This window comes from Bolinopsis microptera, chromosome 13 (genome assembly GCF_026151205.1).
Source record: "Bolinopsis microptera isolate Bmic1 chromosome 13, MBARI_Bmic_1.0, whole genome shotgun sequence".
In the NCBI taxonomy this organism is placed as follows: Eukaryota; Metazoa; Ctenophora; class Tentaculata; order Lobata; family Bolinopsidae; genus Bolinopsis; species Bolinopsis microptera.
Window position 1 is genome coordinate 19,244 of NC_087084.1, and position 14,020 is coordinate 33,263.

Sequence of the window (14,020 nt, forward strand, 5' to 3'; positions counted from 1 at the left end):
AGAACTGTTATTGTCTGACACTATTGTAGGACTATCTGTAATACTCCTCTTATCTGAGGTTACACTGTCGTCTGAGCAAGTTAAATGGGAATACGTTTTGTGGTGAGAGGTTTTGTCGACATGGTTACTGTCGATATGGTTACTGTTGCCATAGTTACTGTTGCCATGGTTACTGTTGCCATAGTTACTGTTTTCATAGTGTATACTGTGCTGGGTAAACTTTGTGTAGTCTTTATTTTCTTCGTATGTAAACTCGCCTGCAAAGTTAATCCAAATACTTGAGTGATTTTAACCATTAATTACAACAGTAATTAAAATAACATTTTTAAGAGAAACCTCAGACTTTGGACTAGCTTGTTTCGAGAGTAAACTAATAATTTTAAATATTACATACCTTGAGACTGAATGGGGTATTTTAAAAAGTCGCATTCCAAATCATCGGGCTTTATAGACATGTGCCGTACTTTGCTATCATAAGCTATATGTTAGGTAACGTGAGTATTAATAGGGAAACAATAGTTCGATCCTAATTTTATCTGATAAATTTAATAGCAGTAGTTATAGTAGTAATGTATAACATGACAGAACTTAATTAAAATATATAATCCGACTTATTGCAAAATATTTATCAATCAATAGATTCATTACCTATATTATAACAGTAGTCAGTAATTTCAACTCCTACTCCCTGCTACTAGAGTAAAGCCACATATCTCTAAACTGCGAGACTTAACTTACTTAAGTTCTGAAATTTTGCAGTGTTAATTTTAAGTAATTACAGAATAACAAACTCTTTAAAAAGTGCAAAACTTCACTTCAATATAAACCATAATATCACTGTACAATCAGAATTTTTCAGTTATGTATTATAAAGAAGAAAAGAATGTTGAGCTATACATTTTGACTAAACAATAGTTACTGTGAAACTGTACACTACATCAAATAACTGTAATGGAACCTTACTCACAAGTACTTACTTACTCAAACCAATCTTCTTAAATAAATAACTATCCAGTCTGAAGATCAAAATCCTTCCGAAATACAATTTATCTCAAAAACTTAGTAAATTCAGAAAACTTAACTAAAGTAACATAATATACAATAAGTTGTAACTACTTAAGCTCACCCTGATTTTCTTGTGAAATTTAATTTACCAACAAACTAGGGCATGTAACCGAACTTTTGAGGGGTTCTCGACTCTGGGTGCGGTGCCCGCGGGACAGCCATGAGCCACGCCCATTTTTGGTCCAAATTATGCCCAATTATGCCAAATCATCTTAATATGCTCAAAACCCAGATTTTAGGTGCTCTACTTGTAGCTAGTGGTCCCCTATCTCGAAATAAAATTTCACAAGAAAATCATGGTGAACCCCCCTTAAAACAAAAGTACTGCTGTTTTAAAAGTACAATACACCCTGTATATTAGGTGATGCATCACCTAACATACAGGGTGTATTAGTAGATGGGGGAGGCTGTAACCATGGTAACAGGAGGGAGGGGGGCTTCATATAATTAACTGTTAACTACTCAGCAAACCTAGTGAGTATCTGCATCTCATCGAAAGCTTCAGAGAATTTAGAACTCTCAGACCTACAGAAGATAACAAGATACCAGAATACAGCAGTAGCAGCAGCAGCGAGGATACTCCCCACAAGTACCAGTACTACTGCAGGTAACAGCTCTAATACAGCTGCCACTACCACCACACACCACACCACTGTTAAACACAACCACAACACTACCTTCTGCGTGCTATCTACATGGGTAGCTGCTAAGCTTCTGTGTATACACTCCAGTGCTCCCTCCGCAGTACTTTTAGATAGTTTACACACACGAACTGCACTGGAGGGGGGTTTCAATACAAATGTACTGGACACTCCCAAGTGGTCAGAGTAAGAGAAAGTCTGGCCGGGTATTTTACCCATCACTACTAAAGAGTCTGTACAGGAGAGCTTAGTGGAGTTGAAGAAGATGTAGTCAATACGTTTACAGGTTCCATTACTGCAGAGCGTGGCCAGACTGGTGTCTGCTCTCCAGCTACACTCTGCGGGGGTAATACTTTATACACTTTTAAATACATTATACATTTAAATACATTATACATTTAAATACATTATACACATTTAAATACATTACACATTTAAATACATTATACATTTAAATACATTATACATTTAAATACATTATACACATTTAAATACATTATACATTTAAATACAGTATACATTTAAATACATTATACACATTTAAATACATTATACATTTAAATACATTATACATTTAAATACATTATACATTTAAATACATTATACATTTAAATACATTATACATTTAAATACATTATACATTTAAATACATTTAAATACATTATACATTTAAATACATTATACATTTAAATACATTATACATTATACATTTAAATACATTATACATTTAAATACATTATAGTACATTTAAATACATTATACATTTAAATACATTATACATTTAAATACATTATACATTTAAATACATTATACATTTAAATACATTATACATTTAAATACATTATACATTATGGACATCTTCAACAAGACGTTGTCTCATGTTTTGACTGCCACATGCTCAAATTTTGACTGCCAAACCATGTGATAGTTATTACTCGGCAAATTTTAAACCAATAACCACAAAAATTTGTAGTTTGGTCAACAAGGATACTATAATCACTCATTCATCAACATGAAACAGCTAAATTTGTTATTTGTACACTTTATGATAAGAATATCACAGGGAAACTTGTTTATGGCTGTGTAAAATCGAATTTACATGATTTGAGTGAGTTATCGTGATAGATGTGACCATCAAACCTTTCTGAAGCATGTGGGTGTTATATGTACCGCGATTAATGGTTAAATATACGAAATATGGTACGATTATCACACATCACTTAGGGTAGGCTATAATGACAACCAGTGAGGACTATTTTGATGTTTTGAATGCTATTCAAGGTGCTTTAGGCTGTAAAATAATGTTGTAATGATTAACATTCAATAAATGACCTGTAAAAGATACAAATATCACATTAAATTCAATATTTTTCACGAATCAATGTCAATAATGTGTGAATGTTATTTTTGAAGATCAATTCATCCAATATTATTAAACATAGTCAATAAGTAATAGGCATTTCATTAAATAAGCACTTTTCAGATACAAATATCACTTGATTAAAAAAAATTTAAAAAAATAAAAAATTATTTAAATTGAAATTGTGATATTCGTATCCTATTTTGGTTCCTAGATGTGCTGTGTAAGATGTTCAGGGAGTAATAATGTTTATTGTACATGTATCAAAAAGAATCTCGTTCTATAGACCCATATTGATACATTTATCACGAATGTTACACTTGTAAAATTTGGTTCACAAAAAATGTGATATTTGTATCCTTCAAGTGGTTGGAACAATTTTTCATCCTTGTATCCATACTGAGTTACCATTTTTGTAGGTGTGAATGAAGTTTCATCTTTATTAATGAATTATGTACCCTTCAAACAGCCACCCAGAGAACTGGACCCGAAAAATAGCTATATTTCGTTGTTTCAAAATACAATGTGATAATTGTAGTACATCTAACGGGAGGTTGATTTTTGTATCATACTTTTCACTAATTCTGTTTGGAATTGCCTCTGGTACAGTTTGAGTTCAAAGAAACAGAAAAAAGAGGTCAAGGGGATTCAATAATCACATCATAAAACGGACAATTTTGAAACGAAAATGTGTGATATTTGTATCATAATGAGCCTAAATAACGATTTCCTTTTGTACACTGCTTCCTTAGGAGACAGGCATCATGTTACGAAATTTTCATAAAAATCTGATAACATTCGGTCTCTCCAGACCCATTTGTATCATTATCACACCTCAGAAAATGTGATATTTGTATCATTGGACTTTAACGTGGTCTAGCTCTGTCAATTTATGTGATAGCATGATTTTGATTTCATAGTCATAAAGCTATGAAGATTCTGCAACCAATCAATCGAGTCTATCATAGCCAATAGACTATATAAGATTCTAAAAATCAATTTAGAAAAAGTCAAAACGTGAGACAACGTCTTGTTGAAGGTGTCCTTATACAAAATTAAATATTCTTATTGCATTGCTGTATAAAGTTTATTCTTATTCTCTCTCATTCATTAAGGAATAGATAAAGATCGACGAGCAGGGAACACTACACCACAAGTTCTACAGAAAAAAGCAGAAAAAGAAGATCACACTTAGCGCTAACAGCCACCACAATGAGGGAACAAAAGTAGCCACCATCAACTATCAAGAACTTCTACAAAACGGCTGCTCATTGCTCATCAACACCAGAGTATAAAGAAGAGTCCATGAAGATAGTAGTAACAGTTACCAAGACCCACGACGTATAAACCAGACAGGACGACTTCACCCTTTTTCACCTACAACACGACACAACCCATCATCATCGCACATACAAGATACCAACCACGTGACATGCACCTTACCAAAGAAGTCACTCAATTTGCCCTCTCACACAACTTACCTGTCAAATTCATATTCACACCAGGTAAGAAACTCTCAGATATTTTATGTTCATCACGACCAAACGACAAACCACACTGCACCATACCAAACTGTATCATATGTCCACTCATCACTGAACAAATCACGACTGCAAACCAAAATGTGTAATATACAAAGTCACGTGTAAATTATGTCAAGAGCTATATATTGGGGAAACAAGTAGAACAGTACACGATAGATTTTCTGAGCATCGAAGAGCAGTCAACAGGCCTTTAACCTATCTTACTATATAAAGCGAGACGATATATATGGTTCCGTGCCATTTTACTGACACCACGGCATCAACTTTAACGGGACTTTCCTCAAATTTATTTAAACCTAGTATCAATAATAAGGAAGAGTGCGAGAAGCTTAAGGGATTTATTTTACAACATATCAAGAGACAAATTTAAACAAGCACACAACCCTTATGTTCAGTAGATATTATGTACTTGAACAAAGTGTAAAACGTGTGTACATCACCATTTTCAATGTAATATATAATACCATTTGATGTAACCTGTATTCAGTGTGTGTAATTTTAATATAGCATTTTAACTAGTGTAGAACCATTTATAATTATATACTAACATTTGTACCAATTTTAGCCTGAAGATGGCGTTGACGCCGAATATTTGCCTACATTCCTAACCTCCTGTTTCATTTGTCCTTGTCTCTTCCAACCGGATATTATCCAACTATCAGTATTTAAATCATGAGACTAATAAACAGCGAACTACTCCATCATTTGATTAAGGAATAGGTTTAATTGCTGGATCCCTACCTGGTGTATCGTTAGTGTAACCGGGATCATTTATCTTATCTGGATGTAGTTCTCTGTAACTGCAATATGAGATAACCTGTTAGTAACCAGTTAGTAACCAGTTAGTAACCATATACATATATATAATAACCAGTTAGTAACAGTTAGTAACCAGTTAGTAACCAGTTAGTAACTGGTTAGTAACCATATACATATATATAATAACCAGTTAGTAACAGTTAGTAACCAGTTAGTAACAGTTAGTAACCAGTTAGTAACTGGTTAGTGAACAGATAGTAACCAGAAAGTAACCATATTGTAACCAGTTAGTAACTGGTTAGTGAACAGATAGTAACCAGAAAGTAACCATATAGTGACCAGTAAGTGACCAGTTAGTAACTGGTTAGTGACCAGTTAGTAACTGGTTAGTGACCAGTTAGTAACTGGTTAGTGACCAGTTAGTAACTGGTTAGTGACCAGTTAGTAACTGGTTAGTGACCAGATAGTAACTGGCTAGTGACCAGATAGTAATGATTCTCAAAAGTGTTGTTTGATGTTTCGCTACCTGTCAGTTAACCCCGACGCCTCAACAAACACCTCTGTTGCAACCTCGTCCTCCTTACAGTTGTAGTCCCCTACCGCTATTATAGCGTCAGAGTCGCAACTTCTTGCTATGTACTTAGCCATGCAATACATCTGACTCACCCTTAAGAGATAACGTTAGTTAGTTAGTTATAGTAGTAGTATAGTAGTAATTATAGTATACAGATATACAGATACATATGTATATAATATACATATTATACAGATACATTTTATTAAATCAGAACTTACTTGAGACTCAGGAAATTGAGCGAGCAAGTTTTTAAGGTAAGATCACATATGACATATTATTTCAAACCTGTGTCCAGTGTACATATCATAGCCAGTATGTGTGTAGTTAGCGTGGATGTGAGTTATGTAGAAGTCAACTGTAGCTAATGGGTGGTCAATTCTACACAAACCAACTCCTTTACCTGAAGTTTATATTGTAAGGGGTGTAAAGTAAACATTGTACACTCACTGTACACTCACTGTATACTCATTGTACACTCACTGTATACTCATTGTATACTCGTTGTATACTCATTGTACATTCATTGTACACTCATTGTATACTCGTTGTAAAGTGTACACTAACAGAAACCCGTCTAACCCTAGGTCTATTTTTTTATTTTTTCATACTGGTCAAAAGGCCAAAAAGGTGCTAGAATAAATACACAGTAAAACCTGCCTGATGTAACGTGCCTCTGTCTACACTTTAGTTTGACTAGCAGGAACCCGTATAACTCTAAGTGGTGTCAAGACTCAAGAGACTAAAATAATTATTATCTATTTAATTCGCGTTTTTGACACCACCTGGGGGTCCAAATTTTGGGCACTAAAATTCTTATTCCTTGGCAAATTTGTTATTTTTTCATGCTGATTTGAAGGCCATTAAAGCATTTGAACCAGTCAAAAAAGTTTAAGTTGTATATCTTTTACGGTTTTTTAATTTACTTGGAAGTGAGGAGGAATTAGCGACAGAATAATGGCGTAATTTCATCAAAGGTTTACTGCCCTGTTGCTTAGCAACAACAAGAGATTGCACAAGCAACCACAAATTAGCAACTCGTGTTGTCAAGCTTTATGATACTAGCTCACATTAACGCTGTCATCATTGTCAAATAAAATCTATACTGTTTGCAGAGCTAGATGATGAAGAGAAATTAAAACAAAACTGATTTTTAAAATTTCCGCGACCAAAGCTTTCGACTAGCAGGTTCTTAGTGCATTATAAATGTCATCACTGAGTCAGTGTATATTAGTTACAAACTGTCTCACCTGCCCACCAGTCCCCATGTGCTACACGCTGTGGGTACCCATTTAGAGCAAACGGGTGGAATGCTATCTCAACTATAGGGTACCTGACGCAAGGGTAGTTTTAGTAAAATTGTTACCAGAAAACAACTGAAACTGTGGTATTAAAGGGTGATCATATAATACACTTGTCATAATAAATACATCAACTGTTACTGTTACCTGGAGAGGACAAGCAAACCAGGACTACCCAAAGATCCGCTTCTGAACCAGTGACTATGACCAAATATTGACTGAAATCATTAGTCAAAGTAAAAATTCAAATAATGAAATTGTTTTTACATTTGGAAGGTGTTACTTCAACAGTGTAATCTATTAAAAATCACAGGTCACAGAAAAACAAAACAGCTATGTGGCAGCCAAAAGCAGAAAACACTACCTAGGAAAATATGTGTAATGTGTATGAAGGTGAGTTTAAAGTTGTTACCTTGACACCATCCTGTATAAGTTTAGCATGCCAGGAGGTAAAAACCTCTTGTAACCCCACAATCTGATAATCTGACACCATAAGGTGTTCTATCAGGTGTTCTGAGCGCTGTTTAATCTTCTTGCTGGCAAACGGGACCCCCCACATGTTCAGAGACAGTACTTTAATTGTTGTCCCCATTGTTACTCCTAATGCAGGGTGTTTTTATTTACCTCGGAAACCCGTAGTACTATGTTTTAAGTTGAGCCAAACCACAACAAATTCTACGCTTTTCTGTGACTACAGTTGTTATCTTTGTGGGAGGGGTACCAATCTACCCCTATTCTTGCAGCAGTTATTTTCTTTTTTATTAAAAAACAGTATACACATAATGTCACAATGACTCTATATAAAAATAACCCTTCAAAAACTCAATATTTTCCCTATCTCAAATATTGGTATAAACATTTGAAAATCACCCTTGGGCCTTTGCCTTGTGGCTCCAAGTTCAAATCTAGACTATCTATATTGACAAAGTTCTTTCTCGCATATCTGTCTCCCCAGATTGATATAATAGCCAATCATGAATTATGTTTAATTTAAAATGTGGCACGTGCAATTTTGCAGCAAAGGATCTGTTGTATATTTATATTAATGCAATATATTGTTAGCTTATGTTCTTGATTAAACGATCGTTTTAGTGCTCCCTAAGAACCCTACACAGAACACAACAAATGGCGACGAGAAATGTTAACCCCTTCAAAGAAGTACTTACGAAGTCGAGCAACATCCGTGAATGGTTTGAACGATATGAATTTTATCTCAATGTTAACGACTTGACCAGAAGACGCAGAGAATGCTGATCAGGTAACCGCGGCTAACAAGAAGAACATCAAAGTCTTCATCAACTCAGTCGACGGTGAAATCTACTCACTTATTAAATCACTGGTGAACCCTGACAATGTAACTGAAAAAACGTATGCTGAGAGAAACTGTTGGTAGACCACCTTTCCCCCAAACCAACCCAGTATACTCAGCGTTTTAAGTTTTACAGGACAATGCAGAATATTAATGAGCCAGCCAGTGAGTTTTTAGCCAGATTGAGAGTAATAGCCAACGACTGTAATTTCAGGAACTTTGACAGCGCTCTATTAGATCAGTATTTGGTAGGTTTGAGAGACCCTAAAATCCAGTCAAGACTGCTGTCAGAAAAGGAGTCGAACCTTGCAACTGCTGTTGAGGTGTTGAGTTTTTAGAAGGCTAACCAAGAAGCTCAAATTATGCATGGGGAGAACTTGAACTATGTCAGAAAAGGGAAACAGAGGAGAGAGAGACAGTACTCATGTCAAGGACATATTGTGATTGATTGATCTAATGATATATTTGATAATATTGTGATTGAGTAATCTAATGATATCATTGATAATACATTCTAACAATTAACTTATACAGGATGTTATCTGTATCTGGAATCAGTGTGTATCATTTGTAAAAGACCATTGTAACCAACTGACACTCAGATAAAACTATACTCCTAACCCTAAGAGCATGGAAGAGCCTCCCCTACAAAATTGCTTGCCGATGGTTTAGAGAGTACATTTTGGTATACTTAGTTATTCAAGCCTATACAATAAAATACGATGAAAATATTATTTATCCAGTAATAAATTTGAATGGCGCGCGCTATATCCCTTCCCAAAGCACATATCCAATTTAATACGTATTTGATTGACGATGTCAATAAAATACGCGAAGCAAAAATGATAATTTGCGAGGCGCATCGATGCAGCGTTGTTTTTCAAAATACGTATGAATTAGTTCAATAACTTAATTGATTTTTTACTTTACCTGGGGACCCAGGCTATTTTATTTATGTTCATAATCATATCAGGGCACGTGTTAATGAAAAATGTACGTGTCCTTCCACAATCCCTTCTGTTGGGTCACACGTTATTGGGAACTGAGATCGCTATCGTGTAACTAGAAGCAGTATATGCAAAGTAACTTAGGTGATAGGTGATAGGCAATATGAAATTACACATCTTACTTTAACTTTATCCCGTCACCCATGGACTTATCAATTAACGGCTGGTGGTGGTGTCATCGTTTGTCGTACTCAAAACGTTTCGCGGTTGCGAATGCCGGCCCATCGAGGAAAATCTTTTTACTTTGTATTTTAACCATTATAAAGTATGATTAGTCGGATATAATACTGAATTCAAACAGTCCCCGAAACGAAAAAGCAAACATTTGATTTTTGTTTCGGCGACTGAATCGTTAATGGGCCGGCAAATATTTGTTGTCGAGTAGAGTTGAATACTCATATTAACATGATTATTGATTTGATTTAGGAATTGTATATAAATAACTTTGACCAAGTTTAATTGTTAATGAGAATGCACCCCAGCACTGGGCGCGCGGCGGCTTTGATGTTAGCGGCTACAAGCTTGAAGCTAGGCAGCTGCAGAAAAAATGCCGCGCGCGTTCAGCGTACGGCTTTTCGTTTTTGATTTTACAAATGACAAAGCAACTTTTAATGATTCATGATTATTAATGGAATTATCGGATATTTATAATTCAATATGTATTGATTCTTCTGTGGAAAATAAAAATTGTATTTTACTTAAAATTGTATTTTACTTATGAGAATAGAGATTAGGCGGAATGACAGGCTGAGTGCCGGCCGCCGCCCAGTAATTTTAAACTAAGTTGATTGACCAAAATTGAACTGGGAATCGAGGTACGTCGCCAAAATGTTTGTACGTTTGTGTTCGCGTTATTGTATTTTTAACGAAGAAATAAGGAAATTATAATGTTTTTGTTCACCAGCTAACCATGTGCTTTCGCTTAACAATTAATTGCATCAACATTGCTCTATCCAGAGCCTTTGCGCTTGCAGTAGTGCGCCTCCGCTTTGTGAAACAAGCGCGCCCGCAGCGGCGCGAAAGCACATGGTTAGGTGAAGCATCAACACGGAATTTGACTTTTTCCTAGCTCTAGGTTGCAGTTTGCTCTAACCAGTGCAGAGCCCTTTTGCTTGCAGTAGCGCGCGACCTATTCTACTTGTGAAACAAGTGACCAAAACGGTTTTTTGCCCATATGCCATAATTCTTCAGGGAAGCATTTTACCGGCCCTATGTCATGGGGGTGATTCGGAATCAGCGTTCAAAAATACACCGATCACGATTTTGATCAATTTCATACCCCAAAAGGCCTTTTCTCAAGAATTTTCTTGAACATTGAAATTTGGATGAGCGATTTAGTAAGAGCGGCAGTTAGCAGCAGTCAGCAGCAGTTAGCAGCAGTTTCTTTGCACTTTAGTCTCCCTGTGCCAGGCAAGTTATTGGCGAAAAACTGTCTCGATCACGTGAAATGACCGTATATGGAAGTTGGTATAGTTTCTCGTTAGGGTCAGGGTTTCAGTTGTATCACGCGGTGACCCCCACGGTCGCTTTACTATAGTAGCTTCACTATAGTAGCGTCTTCGACGCTACAGGGGGAGCCGCGCACTTCGTGCGCGGCGGGTCATACAACGTATGACAAGGTTTCAGCTTATGCTTTTGTTAAAAATTGGGTTAGGGCTAGGATTGTCACGTGACAGTCGAGTGTAAAGTGATTAATCATCATCCCCATAACAGGGCCTAAAGCGTTAAGATTAAAATTCCATTATTAAAATCCCAATAATTGAGATAGGGATTTTAGGTTTACAACCTACCAGGACGCGCGCCGATTTGGACTCGTCGACGTCAATAATTGGAACAAATAATTTACGATTATCACCCGTTAAGATAGTGGATAGGGAATATATTGATTTTTTGAAGGTTTGTTTTTATATAGGGTCATTGACCATTGTTGATGATCTGGCCCGGCACGCGCTACTTCGTAGCACTTGCCGTCGGGCCACGTTTCGAGAAGAAAGCGGCGCGCGCTACTTCGAAGAAATTTGTCATAATATTTGAATAATCTTATATATAACAAAATTAATATGGGGTGATTTAAAGTCAGCGCTCGATCAAATACATCGATTTAAGTTGATTTTAACTGTCGGGGCCCTTTTAATAAAAATCACAAAGATCGAGTGTAAAGTGTAAAGCACGCTTGATAGATTACATTTAATCTAAAATTACATTGAGAGTAAAATTATTAATCATATTATGCGTCCAGTTCTACTTATTACATATAAGGCCTTAAATTTAATAATATAAAAGGAGCCTTCTAGGTGCATCTTTCAGTAGAGATATAAAAAGAACATTGTATGATATAAACCTACAAAGTGAACTGAACAGTTTTGTGAGTTATGAATTATTGAATCATGGTTGCCCAATGTCCATTGTCCACAATTCAAGTGGCTAGAAATGAGATGGTTTACAAAAGGTTAGTATATATCACAACAAAATAATCCTTGTTAAAGACCATAACTGTCAAGGTAATCCTCAAGTATCCCTATAGTTCTAGACTGACCATCTGTAACCAATAGGCTTCTTACCAAATCACTCATTACATCTTGTCTAGATAAAAAATGTTGAACTGCTGAAGTATTGCAGTGCCTTTCAAAATATAAGACACTAATAAATTGTATAAATATTGCATGTTTTGCCAGGCTCTGAACTTCATTACCAGTAAAAATTCCACAAAATTGCCTCAGCTTTGGCAAATGTGTTCCAATATTATATGAGCCTAGTAGATTGATGAGACATCGATGAAGCAACGAGTTACGTCCTGCTGAACTGATTCCAAGAATAAGTGACCTAATGTTATGATCTGCTTTGCCACGGCATGTAGTTATTATTTTGCTATTCCTTAACTGCGCTGCAGCAGTAACCATTGAATCCATTTCCTCTCCGTCAAAAAGGAATAATATATTATCACTATATTGCCTTAAACAATGTTCAACAGACCTTTTTTCTGCTTCATTGAATGTCCCAAAAACTCCCAAGTTGGTGAGGGTAGACAGAACATTTATACCATGATACATGTTTTTAGATGATGACCCCTCAGTCAGAGAGGATTTATCTATAAAAAGGATCAACTTTTCTGGGTTGAACACCTCTGCTTGCACACAGAGTTTTTTGAGGAAACAAGTTTTACCAGATGCCCCTGTACCTTCTATACACCACTTTTGTTGTGTTGTTTTAAGGAATCTTTCACACACCAGTGAGATTTGTCCAGATAGCCATCCATTACCAGACACTTCGAGTTCCTGCCACAAATCCATCAGAGTCAATGTGCACCTTTTTAATGGTCCTAAAAGAGTCACATTGTTAAAAAGTGGATTTTTGTATCTTCTCCAACTGTCCTCCTTTAATCGGTTCCAAATATCTCCTATAGAGTTTGATTTTGCCTCAATGAGACTTTTCAGTAGTCCTGTTTGTTCCTCTGTTTTGTCCAGTAAAAGCATCTGGTCCTCTTTGATCCTCACCAAGTCATGTTTCATTTCACCCTGTAAATATTTTAGCACATCATCTCTGCTTGTCATCAGCTCTTTTGATTTACTCAGCCAATCCTCAATCTTCTTCCTGAACATTTCCCCAAAATTTATCATTTCATCAGCCAGTATAACATTGATATGTGCGTTAATGCTTGTCTCGAGCGAGCTGTAAACATCATCGGAAATCCAGCACTTGTTAGTGTGGGAGTAAACTGTGTTCTTGACAGTCCGCATGTAACACAGTGCTTCATGTGTCTTGGGTTTCCAGCCCTGGACTGGTTTTGTGAATGACAGGAATATAGATGCCAATGTAACGTCTAATGCTGCAAAAGTGTTCACTGCATCTGCCGGTTGCTGGTCAGTGAGCTTTGTCGAGAAGTATAAAAGTGACACTTGATTACCATTTAAACCTTTCTGTCGGAGTTTTGACCAGATGCTTGTATCAAGCAGCCATTCCTGGATTGAATTGTTGCACTTATCTGGCCCAAGTATCTTAATTGCTTCCCTGAAATGAATCAATTAGTTCATGAAAACTTGAATATTGATAGCATTAACTAGTAAAATATAGTTTCTAAAATAAGTAAGTGATTTTTTATTCAAAAATTAAAGTGTTAAAGAGATCACCCACCTAAGAACGGATGGGACAATCTCTACTACAAGTACTGACAATCTAAGGAAGTAGTTCTGGCCTCTGTTTATCTCAAACAAGTTTAGAGTCGGAACCTCAGAGGACATCTCAGCCATGATGATAAGCCAAATCTATGACAAACACGAGAAAAAGTTTGAATTGTTGTGATCTGTTAAGATTTGTAAGGTGTCTTGAGTCGAATATTGCATGCAATCAAGTGATTGGTAGTGCAACATTCAAGAACATCGTCTCTTAAATTTATAATGAGTGTTTTTTAGGACAACGTGTCTGTGATAAGATAAGTGTGACAAAATAGGTTACCACACAAT

The 14,020-nt window shown here is 36.0% G+C and overlaps 2 protein-coding genes across 2 annotated transcripts in view; both read right to left on the reverse strand.

The window, feature by feature from the left end:
- Positions 1-14,020, reverse strand: part of LOC134825585 (ORM1-like protein 1) — a 77,001-nt gene that overhangs the window by 10,406 nt on the left and 52,575 nt on the right. The gene's annotated exons all lie outside the window — the stretch shown is intronic.
- On the reverse strand, positions 1,254-8,775 carry LOC134825583 (putative neutral sphingomyelinase). Its single transcript, XM_063837822.1, has 8 exons — positions 8,411-8,775; positions 7,657-7,844; positions 7,392-7,462; positions 7,194-7,276; positions 6,232-6,346; positions 5,896-6,036; positions 5,352-5,410; positions 1,254-2,044 (listed from the first exon to the last, which is right to left on the reverse strand). The coding sequence occupies exons 2-8, from the start codon at positions 7,834-7,836 to the stop codon at positions 1,524-1,526; spliced, it is 1,170 nt and encodes a 389-aa protein (XP_063693892.1). The 5' UTR covers positions 7,837-7,844; positions 8,411-8,775; the 3' UTR covers positions 1,254-1,523.